This window comes from Pundamilia nyererei, unplaced genomic scaffold (genome assembly GCF_000239375.1).
Source record: "Pundamilia nyererei isolate P.nyererei 1_Seehausen unplaced genomic scaffold, PunNye1.0 scaffold00225, whole genome shotgun sequence".
In the NCBI taxonomy this organism is placed as follows: domain Eukaryota; kingdom Metazoa; phylum Chordata; class Actinopteri; order Cichliformes; family Cichlidae; genus Pundamilia; species Pundamilia nyererei.
Genome location: NW_005187626.1, coordinates 683,180 through 698,427, shown reverse-complemented (window position 1 = coordinate 698,427; position 15,248 = coordinate 683,180). Strand labels below are relative to the sequence as shown.

Sequence of the window (15,248 nt, the reverse complement as noted above, 5' to 3'; positions counted from 1 at the left end):
GGGGGGGGGGTCACATGCCCCCTCTCCATCAAATTGCTGAAGAACTTTTATTTTAATGAAAAGCAGCTGAGCGGCTCTGCCACGCTGGTCCCTGATTGGCTGAACAGGAAGCAGCAGACAGGAAAAGGCTACCAGCCATTGTTAGAGAGAGAGAGAGACATCAAATATCAGAGAGAGAGCGAGGGGCATGAGCTGTCAGCCAATGAGGACACACCCTCACACACACACTCACACACGCCTGTGTTTGCAACTCTTTGAGGACATCCTGCTGTCACATGACTCACAGCCTGAAATTGAGTCTGGTTCCATGTGGACCCTGATCCAGATGTGGACCCTGATCCAGATGTGGACCTGATCCAGGTGTGAGCGTGCCTGCAGCCCGGCGGTCCTCACAGGGACACAAACCCAGTGCCTGTGTCATGTTCGTGCCTCGGTGAAACCCCAGAGCACTCTTGTGTAACGCTGAGCTGCGATTAGAGGCGGAGCTCTGTCTCTGGATGTTTGTGGTCACAGGCTTCTTTCGCTGCACTCACTTCCTGCGGCGCTGTCTGAGTTCCTCCCTAGGCGTCACGGCGGTCGAGCGAATAATTAAAGTGTGAGCTGAGGTTTTTCTTGCTTTTGCATGACAGGAAGCAGAGCGTCTGTCTGAACATGTGATGATGATGATGATGAATACCTGTGGCAGCGTGTTTTTTTTTTTTTTCTCCGGGCTCTGTTAGAAAAGTGTGACCTGTAATGGTGTGCACCAATCAGAGCTGGGCATATTTTCAGGGTTAAACTGCACGCTAATCTCATTAGCGTCTGTGCAGCCTGTAGGGGGCAGCACTAACCAGCCACTCCAGACCTGCAGTTCCTCTGACGTCCAGCGGAGGCAGCAGTGAGTCAGTGCCCATAGACTCCCATGTTAAAACAAACATGTTTACAGCCTGATACTCAAAATGATCGATTTCTGTAGGTAGTTTCATCCTTCATAGCAAGTTTCAAGTTTCAGATTTTATTGTCATATGCAGATAAACAGCATAGCAACATTTACCCGTAATGAAATTTGTTGGCTCGTGCTCCTCAGCTTTACATGAACATATAGAAGTGTGCAGTTACATTAAAGAAGAAAATAAAAATAATAATAATAATAAAAATAACAAAATACTAAAGTATTCAATATTAGAGAATGTAAGACGGCTGTTTCGTATTTACAGTTGTGTAAAAACTGTGCAATGAGGATTTAAAGTTGTTAAAGTGACTGTGTGTCGAGTCCTGTATTTGTAGTGAGTGTGTAATGGTGTGTGCAGAATGTCAGCAACTGGGGGAGCATGACTGTAACACAGGACCCGCACACACGACTGGTTAATGCTTAGACTGTCTTTTATCGAGAAATAATCTGCGGTTTTTGGCGCCCGCCTCAGACGCAGCCACTCCGACTCTCTCCCAGCATCACCTGCTCCTTCTCACTGCGGACACAGATAAGACACATCTCCCTCAATCCGGTTGTTAAGTGATGACGTGACGAATCCTACTTCCGGGCCTAAAGTAGTCTGCGTTTAATATGGCTTTTGTGTTGTTAACATGTTTAATGTTTTGTATTTTCTTCTATTTGATCTCAAAAAGCTCCTAAAACAGTCAGTGATCACTGTTGACCTCCCTCGGCTTTTATTACCGCTAATCATTTATTTAAGCTCAGTTTTTAAAACCTTAGGATGTAACTACAGCCCAGCCCATGCAGCAGTATATGAATGACTAACCTCGTATTGTGGATGGATTATCTCAGTTGTTCTCCTGGCTGCCGTTTGGTCCTTTTACAGCATCCTGCCATGCGATTACATTTGTTCCTGACCACCGAGAACACTCACGTTAACTTTTATCAAGTGGGGAAAAAGTTAGCTTGTTTATATTATGCTAACATAGCTGTGTCGCTAGCGGTCACGTAGCACATCATTATATACCAGCTAGCCCAACTTCAGTGCCCGTACAAACGTCACTGCTGTTTAGTTTTCTGTCTTCATTTATGCTGGAAGTGATAACAGAGCTGTACGTTTTAATTTGTTTCCAAAACCCCGCAGTCAGGACATGCTATATTGTATTTAGATAGAAGCTAGCGAGCTAACTTCCTGCTAACTTCTAACTCCGTTAAATGTCATAAATTCCGTTTTTCATGTTAAACTCAATTGTTACACCTGGTAGAGCAGAACGCTGATCATTTTATTAAAGATGAAAGACTTTAGACAGTTTTTCAACTCTCAGTAATGCCATAGTGATCGTTTGATATATGGACCTGCAGCGGAGTTTAGACCCAGACACGGCTAGTGACGTCAGACTGAACAACCGGATAAAACAGTCCTGTACAACTCACTGTGTCACCCCTCCTCTGCAGCAGGCCAGCAGACCACGCCCCCGCCACAATGATTTTATAATGGATTAGGGGGCGCGGCCTCTTTGACCGACAGGTGGATGGTGACACAGTAGCTGCTAGCTTGACCTGAGCTGGATCTCTGGACCCTGTTTCTGCAGCGTCTTTAATGATGCCATGTGACCACTAACCTGGCTGCTGTGAGGTTACTGTATGACGAAGGCTTATGATTGTTTGTTACTGATTAGCAGGTGTGTGTGTGAGATAGTACTTGTCCAAATATAACCATTTCCTGAAATGACCCAATGACTGCTTGGCCCTCCAGCTGTCATTTCCTGTGGCGAGCACCACAGATGCAACACGTTTGATTAAAACACAGTGAAAGAGGCGATCATGGCTTTAGTGCGGAGGATGTCATAAGGCCTTGGGCCAATCAGGTGTAAAACATATTTATGAGTGTTTTAGTTGTAAATCGGGGTGACAGGAAGTAAGGCCTGCAAGGGGCAGTGCTGAGGAGTGGGCGCTGACTGAGTGTTTCCTGTCTGTCCAGGTGACTGCTGGCTGCTGGCGGCCATCGCCTCTCTGACCCTGAATGAATATGTGATGGCCAGAGTTGTTCCCACGGACCAGGACTTTGGGGACAGCTACGCCGGCATCTTCCACTTCCAGGTAACTAATGTGTGATTCTGTGAAACACCTGTACAGGTTGATGTTGTCAGGCCTCGCTGACGTAAAGCTGGACCCTGTGGAGCTGCGTCAGCGGCCGGCGGCAATCGGCAGAAAGCTGCGGCTCTCACAACAACGCCAGCAGCCATGTTTGTCACGCCTCACGCTCCACCAAGCTTTCCACTCACGTGGGAGTTTATGTGTTAGTGCTTCATGCCGGGCACAGCAGCGAGCTGGGCGGGGCCTTGTAATTACTGAGAGTTATGCTTTTGTTGCTGAAGCTTCTGTTTATGACGGGGGCACGCCCTGCAGAAACAATACTGCGTGAGTGTGTTATTCCTGCTGTGTGCGAGGACTCACTGAGTGTGGGTCGTTAAACCCCGAGAGAGAGAATCCAGCAGAAACACAAGCGACCAATGACCTTGCAGATACAGAGCGACCTCTGAAGGAGGACGGCGCAATAACCTTATCTGTCTGCTTTTCCTGTAACTCGACCTGTGTGAGGTGTTTTCAGCGCAGTGTTCTGACCGATGCATGAAACCATCTGTTTTTCATGCCTTTCTGTCTCTCTACACGGCGTGCTGCGGGGAAACGCCCGTTCTAGCGTTTGAGTCTGAGGTTGGTTTGGAGCACCTGACCTTCAGCCATACTCTGAAGCATCACGCCGCTCGGGTCTCACTGTTACTGGTCCGTGAGAAATGGGCTGCTGTGATTGGTCAGAATTCACCTGCGATAAGTTCATAAATGTTATTTTTACTTTTACAGAAATGAAAACACGTTCAGCCTTTTGTTTGCTTAAAAACTGAAACCTAAAATTATTCTCACAGCCGTTATTGAAGTGGGTGGGCCCTGACCATTAGACCCGCCCACAATGCAGTGATAGGTTGCAAATTCACAGAGACTTTCAAAGTAAAAGCCTGACTTTCTGTCCTCTGCTGTCCCTCCGCAGTTCTGGCAGTTCGGTGAGTGGGTGGACGTGGTGATCGACGACCGGCTGCCGGTCAAAGACGGCGAGCTGATGTTCGTGCACTCGGCCGAGGGGAGGGAGTTTTGGAGCGCCTTGTTGGAGAAAGCCTACGCCAAGTAAGACCCGCCTCAACCGAAGGGAGAGGAGCAGGACCAGGGCAAAGGCTTCTGGGAATCAGGAGCCTGTGGTTTCTGACAGTCAGAAAATTCAGATTGTCTGGAACTGAGATGTTTATCAACCCTTATAACAAAATCCACAAAGTGTTTTGGCTATATGTTGTGTATAATATGTTTTTATATTTATTTATTATATAGTTTTGTATCGCATTTGATACATTCGGCAGTTTTGGCAACAATTTTGGACAAAAACATAGTTTAGTCTGTAACATGTTGAAATTATGTCGAGTATTGATCACGTTGATGAGATGGAGGTCTCAGAAACTCATGTATCCAATATGATATAACGGGCTTTACAGGGTAAACCTCACATTCACGCCCAGGGTTAGTGCATGGGAGCTTCTGACCCCCGCCGTGGATGCTCTTGGTCTTCTGGTGCTCTGAAAGGGCTCTACCTTCATGCCATTCTGTGCTCTTTGTGTGCAGAGTGAACGGCTGCTACGAGGCGCTGTCTGGCGGGTCCACCACTGAGGGCTTCGAGGACTTCACCGGCGGCATCGCAGAGGACTACGACCTCAAAAAGCCCCCCTCCAACTTGTTCCAGATCATCAAGAAGGCGCTGGAAGCTGGATCGCTGCTGGGTTGCTCCATCGATGTGAGTGTGGAGAGAAACCATCTTTTTCCTTCAGTTAGTGAGGTTCTCTCAGATTCTCCGAGGTGTGTTTCGGGATTATTCGATGGAGGAGGCGAAAGCCGGGGTCGGAGTTGGGTTGTTGGCCTTGGACTCGGGGTCAGTGGTGATGGGCTGTGCTTGTCTCTCTGCAGATCACGAGCGCCGCAGACTCTGAAGCTGTGACTCATCAGAAGCTGGTGAAAGGCCACGCCTACTCGCTGACGGGCGCCGTGGAGGTAACGTCAAAAGAGAAGCAGTGAGGATGAGACGGAGATGAAGGAGGAGGAAGTGACACGTAACTGTTTTCATTCCCAGGTGAACTACCGAGGGCGTCAGGAGAAGCTGGTGAGGATGAGGAACCCGTGGGGCCAGGTGGAGTGGACGGGACCGTGGAGTGACGGGTAACCAACTCAGCCTGAGAGCGCCTCCAGCTGCTCGAGCTCAGTTTGTATCTGCTAAAATGTCTGAAGTCAGGCTAGGACGACAGATCAGCTGACAGTAAACCTGCTGAAGTTATCTGAACTCCAGCTGCCGTCACCCTGGGTACTAGCAGGTGGCCTCTGATTGGCTGTGCAGTGTTTAGTGAGTGGTCTTTTCACTCGAGTGCACCGATGAACAAAAACAGATGCTGGGGAAAAAGCCATTTAACCAGAGTAGCAGCGTGTGGAGGTCACCGCACCCGCCCCACCTGTAGGGCAACCTAACCGGTTAAAACAAAGCACATACCTGTCCTGCAGGGTACCTTCAGTGCTGAAGCCTGATTGGTCGGTCCAGTTACCTGTTCTAAGAAAGCAGGATGTGGAACGACAATCAAACATGCTGAGTCACTCCAGCACCACATCACAACAACGATCGCCTCAAGGTGCTTTATATTGTAAGGTAGATCCTACAATAATACATGCAGAGAAACACCCAACAGTCACATGACCCCATATGAGAAAGCACCTTGGCGACAGCAGGAAGGAAAAACTCCCTTTTAACAGGAAGAAGGTTCAGAACTCTGAGGCTTTGATCGGTTCTGCTCTTTGCAGGTCGTCTGAGTGGAACTATGTGCAGGGGGAGTGTCCTCACAGCAACGCAGAAGATGGAGAGTTCTGGTAGGCGGAGTCTCTGTGCGCACTGCACACCTGCTGACGCCGGAAGCTCAGGTGTGCTGACAGGAAGCGCTCTTCTCTGTTCTTTCTCCCCAGGATGTCCTTCAGCGACTTCCAGCGTCACTACTCTCGTATCGAGGTATGCACTCTGACCCCGGACACCATCGAGAACGACTCCGTCAAACACTGGAGCGTCAGCAAGTTTGACGGCGGCTGGAGGAGAGGCTCCACTGCCGGAGGCTGCAGGAATAACCCGTGTGAGTAACCTGCTGCAACACTGAGACCGTGTAACCAATCAGAAATGAGCATTTTTTTTACTCAGTTGTATATAGCATTTGTATTTGTATTCTATTTTTATCTTGTTGTATATTTATTTTATTTTATTCTACTGTATATAGTATTTTATTTATTCTATCCTGTACAGCTGTGTACTGTATTTATTCTTATTGTATTCTAATTTTTGCCTCATAACTTTTGCACTGTCCACTTCCTGCTGTGACAAAACAAATTTCCCACGTGTGGGACTAATAAAGGTTATCTTATCTTATCTTATCTTATTATTTGTGGGGGCTTAAGTTTTCTAGAACCGCTAGTGGAGGATGACCTGGCGGGGGCGGGGCTTTCCTCGCTGTGATGCTTTGCAGCTGCAGGAGGTTTCAGGCTGCATGTTTCTGTCTGCAGACACGTTCTGGACGAATCCGCAGTTCGTGATTAAGCTGGCCGAGGAGGACGATGACCCCGACGACGGCGAGGTGGGCTGCAGCTTCGTGGTGGGTCTTATCCAGAAGAACCGCAGGAAGCTACGCAAACAGGGCGAGGACATGCACACCATCGGCTTCGCCATCTACGAGGTGAGAACGTCCGAGAAAATCTGATGTGAAGGCTTCAAAGACCAAACACGTGACCAAACTCTGAACTCTTCTTCTCTTCGTTTTATTTCAGCTTCCACAACAGGTGAGTGCTGAACCTGCAGGTCAAAGGTCAAAGCTCTATTCAAGTTCTTTTATACAATCAGGATATTTCCTGTGGTAACATCGGCGATGTCAGGATGTCAGGCAGAATGCTCTCAAACATGGATACACATTTTCGCTCTCTTTGGCCACACCTCCTGATGTCCCGATTGGCTGTCCTCTCTGTATCTGCAGTTCCACGGCCAGAGGGACGTACACCTGGATAAGAACTTCTTCCTGAGCCACGCTCAGACGGCGAGGTCAGAAACCTTCATCAACCTGCGTGAGGTCAGCTCTCGCTTCAAGCTGCCGCCGGGCGAGTACCTGATCGTCCCGTCCACCTTCGAGCCGCACCTGAACGGAGACTTCTGCATCCGGGTGTTCTCCGAGAAGCAGACGGAGACCGTGTAAGAAATCTGCCGCTGTGGGGGTGTGGTCGGGGGGTGTGGTCGGGCACTGAGCTCCGGCCGTGGGGGCTTCGGGGTCTTGCGTGTTTGGTTGGTGCTCTGATGTGTGACTCAGTTTTCTCTCTCGCAGGCCCTGCGACGACCCCGTCAGTGCCAAACTTGATGATGTGAGTAACACTCAGACTCCACACTCACGGTTTTTAAACAGGAAGTAACGCCCTTGAGGTCGGCATCATTAGAGACCCCGAGCCTCAGTGCTGCGCCATGTCTGCAGGTTAGTGATGATGTGCTGACGGTTGCTATGGTGTTTGTGTCCAGGAGACGGTGTCAGACAGCGAGGTGGACGCCGGGTTCAGGGGCCTCTTCACTAAACTCGCCGGAAGTGTAAGTTCATCCTCGTCACGCGCGTAAACAGCCTAACACCTGCTGCGTGGCGGCGTGCAGGTGCGCTGCCCACAGACGCCTGATTGGCTGCTCGTGTTTGTGTTTCAGGACATGGAGATCTCTGCAGTGGAGCTGAGGACCATCATGAACAAAATCGTCTCCAAACGTGAGCTGAAGATTCGACGCCTTTTACCTGAACACAGAGCGCCGCAGGTTTCACTTCCTGTTTTCTCTTTCAACAGGAACTGACATCAAAACTGACGGCTTCGGCATGGAGACGTGCAGGGCGATGGTGAACCTGATGGACGTATCCTTTACAGACAGCTAGGGTCACCTGGCAGCAGGAAGTGCAGGTGTTAGAGAAACAGGAAATGATGCCAGAGTGCAGGCCTTAAAGCAGGGTTAATGATGTCACTCACCTGTCAGTAAGTAAAATGTTATTAATATAGCACGTTTCTAGAGAAAAAGATCAAAGTTCTTCACAAGGTATAAAACAAAAACAGACACAAAAAGATGTTTTTAGTTGTTTTTTAAAGTGATCACTGAGTCTGCAGATCTTCTGAGGAAGAGATTCCACAGTGACCACTAATAATAATAATAACTTTATTTATAAAGCGCTTTCAAACAAAGTGCTGTACAACTATTTAAAACTAAAAAGATAAAAAATAATAATAAAAGCAATACATAGCAATACAGGTAAAAGACACACTACAAGTTAAAAACAGTAAAAATGTAAAAACTCAAAGCCATAGAATTAAGACTTGTAAGATAAGGTGAACAAATGTGTCGTCAGCTTAGTTTTAAAAGCCTCCACAGAGCAGCCTGCCTAACATCTTGAGGGAGGTTGTTCCACAGAAACGGGGCACGAAAAGAAAAAGCACGCTCTCCAACCTTTAACAGCTACCATCCCGACATGACCAGGAACCAAAGCTCTGTCTTGGTTCTCAGCCTTGTGTGCTGAATAACAAGTAGGCCCTGATCAAAGGCCTCAGGGACCTACTAGGGACGGGGCTGTAAAGGTTCAATGATGTAGGCTGGTGCTTGTCCTTGAAGAGCTTTAAAGGTCAGAACCAGCCAGTGCAGCTGTATCAGCAACGACGTCACATGAGAGTACTTGGATGTTTTTGTCAGTGATCCTTAACCTGCAGCAGGACAGCAGCAACGGGAAGCTCGGCCTCGGGGAGTTTGCCACGCTGTGGAAGAAGGTGCAGAGATACCTGGTGAGACGTGACCTTTGACCTCTAATCCCGAATGTTGTACTGACAAGACGAATTTTATATGTACTTACCTGTGCGTGTGTGTGTGTGTGTGTGTGTGTGTGTGTGTGTGTGTGTGTGTGTGTGTGTGCAGTCCATCTACAAGAAGAACGACTCTGATAACTCGGGGACGATGTGCACACCTGAGATGAGAGTGGCCTTCAAAGACGCAGGTCAGTCTGTTCTTCTTCTGCAGGAACAAACGAAGCGTTCGTTTAATGCGACGAGCTTAGAGTCGTCGACCTGACCCGGGTCTTTGCTGGCGTCTCATCTTGTTTCGTGCTGTGATTGGCTCACCAGCAGCTGTCGACCACTTCCTGTCTGTTGCTCATTAAACGTGTTTGCGATTCTGTTTGGGGCGGGGCCTCAGGCGTCTTTGGCTCCCCACCAGTTTCTTTCCACTGGCGACTTTATGCTAAGGAACAGGAAGGGCCACATAATAAAACCACCTGACTTCATTTAACAGGATGACACGGTGACGCGTTTCAGCCGAGCTCGGGACACGCCTCCGTGGGGATGTCCTCCGTGATGTCACAGATGCTGTGGGCTGTTTGTGTGCGGACTGTGAGTTGTGTTGTGGCGACGCGCTCGGCTCTGGCGTTGCGATGCTTTACTTGTCTTCACCCTCAGAGGTGGAGCTGCTGCAGTTTGTGGTTTAAAGTGTGAGTCACGGTGATTCCCCGCTGACTCACACTTTAAACAGAACACTCCTCTTCCTCCTCTGTGGCTGGGGTGAGGAAGACGCCTCATCTTTCCCGTTGCTGCTAAACAAATGAAAACAAAGCCTGCAGACTTTGTCTCCTGCTCACTAACATCTCCTCTTCTTCTCCTGCTCCTCCTGCAGTCTTTCTGTCTCTGTCTAACTTGTGTGTTTCCTCCTCCTCCTGCTGCTGTGGATTTACGGGCAGCGAGCTGATGGAGACGGTACGTTTCATCTCTGCTGGCAGCATGAAGGTCACCTCAGGGTTAAAGTTTCAGGATCTGGAGCGAGTTCAGCTGACTCTGATGTGCTCGCTTACTGAACCCAGATCAGTGTCTGACTGCTCCTTATCATCCAGAGTCTGGTGTTTCGTGATGTTTGATCGGTTTAAATAGAAATATTGATTTGTGTTGCTTTCATATGATCTGAGAACCATTTAAACTAAACTCTAAACGCCGAGTTCTCACAATTCATCATCGAAGACAGCGGCAGAGCCAGCTCGGCACTAGTTTGTGTGTTTGAGCTCGCTGCATTACACCGTAGGTGGCAGCGATTTGGTCGTCTGTCAGAGCACCTTTAACTGACATCACGACCAATCGAGCTGCAGCTACACGATGGCGTCTGCAAGAGTAAATAGAAAGCTTACACTGACGAACTTCAGTGACCATTATTTACCAGTAATGATGATCAAGACGGTTAGGTCTGATAGCCGCTAACAGCTACCATCTTCCTGCAGGTTTCACTCTCAATAACAACATCTACCAGCTGCTGGTGGCCCGATACGCCGACCCCGACATGACCATCGACTTCGACAACTTCGTGGGATGTCTGATGAGGCTGGAGATGATGTTCAGTGAGTTGGCGCTTCGCTGCTAACGAGCTCAGAGAGGCCAGTCAGTCAGTGGGGGAGTCAGTCTGTGGGAGGTCAGTCAGTGGGGGAGTCAGTCTGTGGGAGGTCAGTCAGTGGGGGAGTCAGTGAGATAAGGAGTTCTTATTGGAGGACCACGGATTGGAGGGCGTGTCTAAGCTCCGCGAGATGTTTGGAGCTTTGTGACCTCCCTCAGGTAGGAGGAGTTCTGCAGGGCGTTGGAGGCTATCACAGGTCTCAGTGACTAGCGGTTAGCTTGCCGGCCCGTGACGTCTCGCTGCGTCTCTCTGAGTTTTAACTTTCCCTCTGTGCTGTGACCTTTAAACTTTAACGTGTGACGGTCTTCCTCCACAGAGGTCTTTACGAAGCTCGACACTAAGGGCAGCGGTTTCATTGAGCTCGACTTCCAGCAGGTGAGATGTATGACGCGGTGACGTGTATGTGTCAGTGTGAGCGCAGAGGCTGACGACGACCATGTCTTCTTCTTCTTGCAGTGGTTAAACTTCGCCATGATCTGAGCCGCAGCCTCAGTGGTTACTGCAGCACGCCTTCTTCGCCGTTTACTGGCCGCCTCCCTTCCTGTCACCGCTCCTGTTTTATATGCATGGTTTAGTTTCTACACTAACTTACTGACATGTAAAGTCAATAAATTCTCCAAACCTGGAAACTGTGTGCGTGTTTTACTAATGATCAACCTGTAACTGGCCACGCCCCCGTGTGTCGGTGCTTCACAGTGAAAATGGTGAAGCTGCTCTTGAACAGACGCCTGCCGTGAACATTTCACTTTGTGTGGTGTTTCCTGAGGCTGACGCAGGCCGGAGCTCAGTTTCATTTCATAATTAGATCAGCAGCTGTGAGAGGTCAACATCTGGCCGCAGGTGACTCGGCTCCTCCTCACACTCACAGATCGAGCAGGTGACCCGCTCCACAACAAAAACATCCGAGTCAGAAAGTGTCTGAGCTCATCATAGGTCAAAGTCTACGTCATTACGAGAGGCAGCAGGTGGAGTGTCTGGACCAATATTTGAGCTTCCTGATGATGTCACAGTGACGGTCTGAAACATGAAAACAGATACAAGCTTTGGTGCACAGGTGTCACAAAAACAGCAAAGCTTAACAGACTGACGTCCCGAGGCGCCCAGCAAGTGCTCCACAGCACGGCCTCCATGAAGCAGCACATACTGCAGCCTGATTGGCTGCTAAAAGCAGTGATCGATTAGTGATTGGTGATCTTCTCAGATCCTTGTGTTCTTCCTGCAGGGTCACATGTATGTGACATCATCACTGCAGATCAATAATTCAGAGAAGCATCAGCCTAGTGCAAACACAGCCACTTCCTGTTAGAATGACTGATCACGTGACACGCGCGCGCGCACACGCACACGGCGATGTAGCCCCGCCCCTCCCGCCGGGCGGGGCGCGGTGCTGCAGCTCAGCATCTTCAGCAGCATCCAGGACCCGGTGCAGACCACATCCCAGAGCAAGACACGGAGGAGCTCCACACGGGTGCAGGTGAGCCTGGAGCTGGGACCGAACCGGGCTGAGCCGATCCCTGTCGGTCCCAATGTTTTTTCCGTTTCCGGTTTGATCAGCTGATTTTTGCGCTGATTCAAGAAAACTGATTACATCATTGCGTCGCTGGACCAATCAGAAGCCCCAAAGCTGCGTGTAGATTCAGACAGAAACAAGAACAAAATCAGCTGTTTACCGTTAATGACGTCACGGCTCCTGTCACGAACGGCAGAAATATTATGACGCGATCACAATTAACGGGGTTGATGCAGAAAGCCCTCAGCCCAAAGGCATGACGGGAAAACGTGTTCCTCAGCTGAGTTGGGACAAACCATCCGGTCCTCTGATCGATCAGCTGTGATGACTCCGCAGCTCTTTGAACTCACAGAGCTCACACAGGTGTGTCCTCACCTGTGTGAGCTGTGTCGTCCTTACATGATTTTTGTGGTGTTCTATCACAGCGTACTGATTGATTGGTTGATTTTTGTCTGAAACAAGAGCAGGTGTGCTGATGGTCCTGCCTGAGGGCTCCTGCTGTGAAGCTTCAGTTCAGTCGAGTCAGTTTCATATGTTTTATTTATACGTGATCAGTCGCCTCTAAGTACTTTGTACTGTAAGGTAAAGACAATAATACAGAGAAAAAACCCAACAGTCATATGAGCAGCACTTTGGCGACAGTGGGAAGGAAAAACTCCCTTTTAACAGGAAGAAACCTCCAGCAGAACCAGGCTCAGGGAGGGGCGGGGCCATCTTCAAACTGTAGGAGAGGGAAACAGAAGTGTTTACATGATGAAGGTCACCTGGGGTTTGTTTACAGGGTCAGTAGAAAAATTCAGCATCAGTTTTACTTCCTATCAGCCGTGAGCCTGCCAGACAGACTCCGGTACAAACCTGCTTTCCTCTGCTTTGATTGGCTGCTCAAAGTTCTGATGTGTTCTGGCTCAGGATGTTTACAGGCGTGTCCGAGCGGATCCAGATGGACCGGGCCCGAGCTGCGGGTCTGGGCTCGGTCCAGCAGGCCGTGCGCTACCTGAACCAGGATTTCGATGCCCTGAGGCAGGACTGCCTGCAGACCAGGACCCTGTTTGAGGACCCGATGTTCCCCGCAGAACCCGGCTCGCTCGGCTTCAAGGAGCTCGCCCCGTTCACGGCCAAAACCAGAGGAGTGGAGTGGAAGAGGCCGACGGTGAGCCTCCCCACACACACACACACACACACACACACACACACACACTCATACCTGCATCTGATTGGCTGTTCCAGGAACTGACACGAAACCCTCAGTTCATTGTGGGCGGAGCCACCAGGACCGACATCTGTCAGGGCGCTCTGGGTAAGTCATGTGACCTCTCACAGGTTATCTGTCCAGGTTTAACATACTGCTACTTATCTGGCGGTTATTAAGCAGTGGTCAGAGAAGCTTTCCGACAGTCATGGAGGCAGTTATCAGGTAGTTATTGGTGCAATAATTGGTGCAGTTATCGAGCGGTTATATGCAGCTGTGGCTGAATGAACTTTAGTATCAGTGCTGGAATAAAAACTCCGCATCAAACCCAAAATCAGCTGCTGACTCTGTCCTGACCCGCCAGCTCAGATTAGCACTTTTTGTTTGCTTTGACGCCGTCACAGAGACGCTTATATGCAAACATCCTTATTTTCATTGTCAGAGCTCCCAGTTTGCACTGGGACAGGCTCAACCGGTTTGGTATGCAGTGTGAGTCGGCGGTTGGAACTTTCCAGTAAATCAGGTGTGTGGTTCTTAGAACCACACACAGAAACCTGCACTTCCTGCTCCTCCAGTACCTTCTCCTGAACTCCAGGAAACTGTTTAGCACCGCAGAACCTTGTGGGCCTCTTGTTTAGGTGGTTCTTGATGCTGGTTGGTTAACCACACTGACCTGTGCATGTGTGGTTTGTTGTTCATTAACAAGCCAACTGTGTTTCTGCTTTGAACAAACGTTATTCAGCACATGCAGCACTTCGGCAGTCATGTGATTCAGGCTCCGCCTCTTTCATGTAAACGTGCTGGTGGTTCGATCAATGAACTCCAGGCTGATTGATCCAGCTGGTCATATACATACATACAGTTAGAGTTGTGTTACACTCTGTCTCTTCGGTCAGCTGGGGCCATCGTAACTCTGCATCTGTGAAAACAGGAAGCAAACCAGGTCCTCACAAACACGCAAACTCCAGCATGTGTGTATGAGTCAACAGACTGGTCTCTGTGTGTCTCTCTCACACACACACACAGGACTCCACCCAGCTGACTCACTGTGTGTGTGTGTGTTGAACTGGACAGGAATGATCGGTATGAACCCTCCACCCCTGGCCGCTGGTGGGAGGAGCTCAGGCTTATTTTCGATGCTTTGGCTCCGCCTGCTGGAGGCAGAGAAGCACTTTATAATAACAGGGGACTCAGACTGAGTGATCAATAACAACTAAACAGTAATAATGGATCAATAACAAAAACAATCAGCATTAACGTTCCACTGCGCTGCTTATTGATCCCTAAAAGCAACTCACAGAGATAAACAGGAAGTGGACAAAATACCAGAAACACTTGCAGGGCTTTGAGCCTGGCTCTGGCGATCCTCAGTCTTTACTTCAGTTTTGAGTTTGTTTACTGTTACGATATTACTTCAGGGAGCAGACATGACACCGTCCTGGGTTTTAGCCATCACTTTTTTATTATCTCCACACCACCCTCCGGTGGCTTCCACATGAACTGCACCTTAAACAACAACTGTTCACTCATATCATGACATCCCCCCCTTTTTTTTTTTTTCAACAACAGGGGCAAACAACAAAGTAACTCACAACACCACTCAAGGCCCACGACCAGTGGAAAAAAAGAAAGGGAGAAAAAAATAAATGCTTCTTGGCATACTCACATTTCTCTCTAGTGAACATATTTTTTCTTCCCATTTTTTTTTAATCAAAGCATGTGCTCAAAACATAATGTTCATTTTATTCCTCAATAAGCCTTCTGGGCTGGAAACAATACGTCCACTCGCAGTTTCGGGTGGGGAACTTGGAAACTCTGTGGGAGTGACATTTGTACTTTGCATGTCCATCTCACTTTGTCCCTGTGTTTTATCACACTCATTCTGCTGTGTCACGTTTTGATTGTCCCTTGACTGTCTTAGAAACTTTCTGTTCCTTCTATATGTCTGTCCATCAGGCATCTGAACAACATAAGATCTTGGATGTTCAGATAAACCTGTCACCTGAGCTGGATTCCATACACCCTGTTGCCACATTCTGACAGTGTCACCAACCTGCAGTTGCTTAAGTGCTTTGGTTCCTTGGTT

The 15,248-nt window shown here is 48.9% G+C and overlaps 2 protein-coding genes across 3 annotated transcripts in view; both read left to right on the top strand.

Annotated features, from left to right (window-relative positions):
• Positions 1–11,092, top strand: part of LOC102205673 (calpain-2 catalytic subunit-like) — a 13,602-nt gene extending 2,510 nt beyond the window's left edge. The window contains exons 3-21 of the mRNA XM_005748604.2: positions 2,895–3,013; positions 3,960–4,093; positions 4,580–4,748; positions 4,919–5,002; positions 5,082–5,167; positions 5,798–5,863; positions 5,957–6,117; positions 6,542–6,711; positions 6,803–6,814; positions 7,006–7,217; positions 7,348–7,384; positions 7,536–7,601; positions 7,710–7,767; positions 7,844–7,908; positions 8,753–8,821; positions 8,952–9,030; positions 10,294–10,410; positions 10,780–10,838; positions 10,920–11,092. Of these exons, the coding sequence (XP_005748661.1) occupies positions 2,895–3,013; positions 3,960–4,093; positions 4,580–4,748; positions 4,919–5,002; positions 5,082–5,167; positions 5,798–5,863; positions 5,957–6,117; positions 6,542–6,711; positions 6,803–6,814; positions 7,006–7,217; positions 7,348–7,384; positions 7,536–7,601; positions 7,710–7,767; positions 7,844–7,908; positions 8,753–8,821; positions 8,952–9,030; positions 10,294–10,410; positions 10,780–10,838; positions 10,920–10,943 (1,787 nt within the window). The 3' untranslated portion in view covers positions 10,944–11,092. The remainder of the gene's footprint in view (positions 1–2,894; positions 3,014–3,959; positions 4,094–4,579; positions 4,749–4,918; positions 5,003–5,081; positions 5,168–5,797; positions 5,864–5,956; positions 6,118–6,541; positions 6,712–6,802; positions 6,815–7,005; positions 7,218–7,347; positions 7,385–7,535; positions 7,602–7,709; positions 7,768–7,843; positions 7,909–8,752; positions 8,822–8,951; positions 9,031–10,293; positions 10,411–10,779; positions 10,839–10,919) is intronic.
• A 637-nt stretch (positions 11,093–11,729) lies between these two features.
• The window catches only part of LOC102205209 (calpain-1 catalytic subunit-like), a 13,161-nt gene continuing 9,642 nt past the window's right edge, over positions 11,730–15,248 (top strand). Inside the window, exons 1-3 of one of the 2 annotated variants that reach the window (XM_005748603.2) lie at positions 11,730–11,937; positions 12,883–13,123; positions 13,201–13,270. In XM_005748603.2, the coding sequence (XP_005748660.1) occupies positions 11,771–11,937; positions 12,883–13,123; positions 13,201–13,270 (478 nt within the window). In that variant the 5' untranslated portion in view covers positions 11,730–11,770. The remainder of the gene's footprint in view (positions 11,938–12,882; positions 13,124–13,200; positions 13,271–15,248) is intronic. The other variant, XM_005748602.2, reaches the window with a different exon arrangement.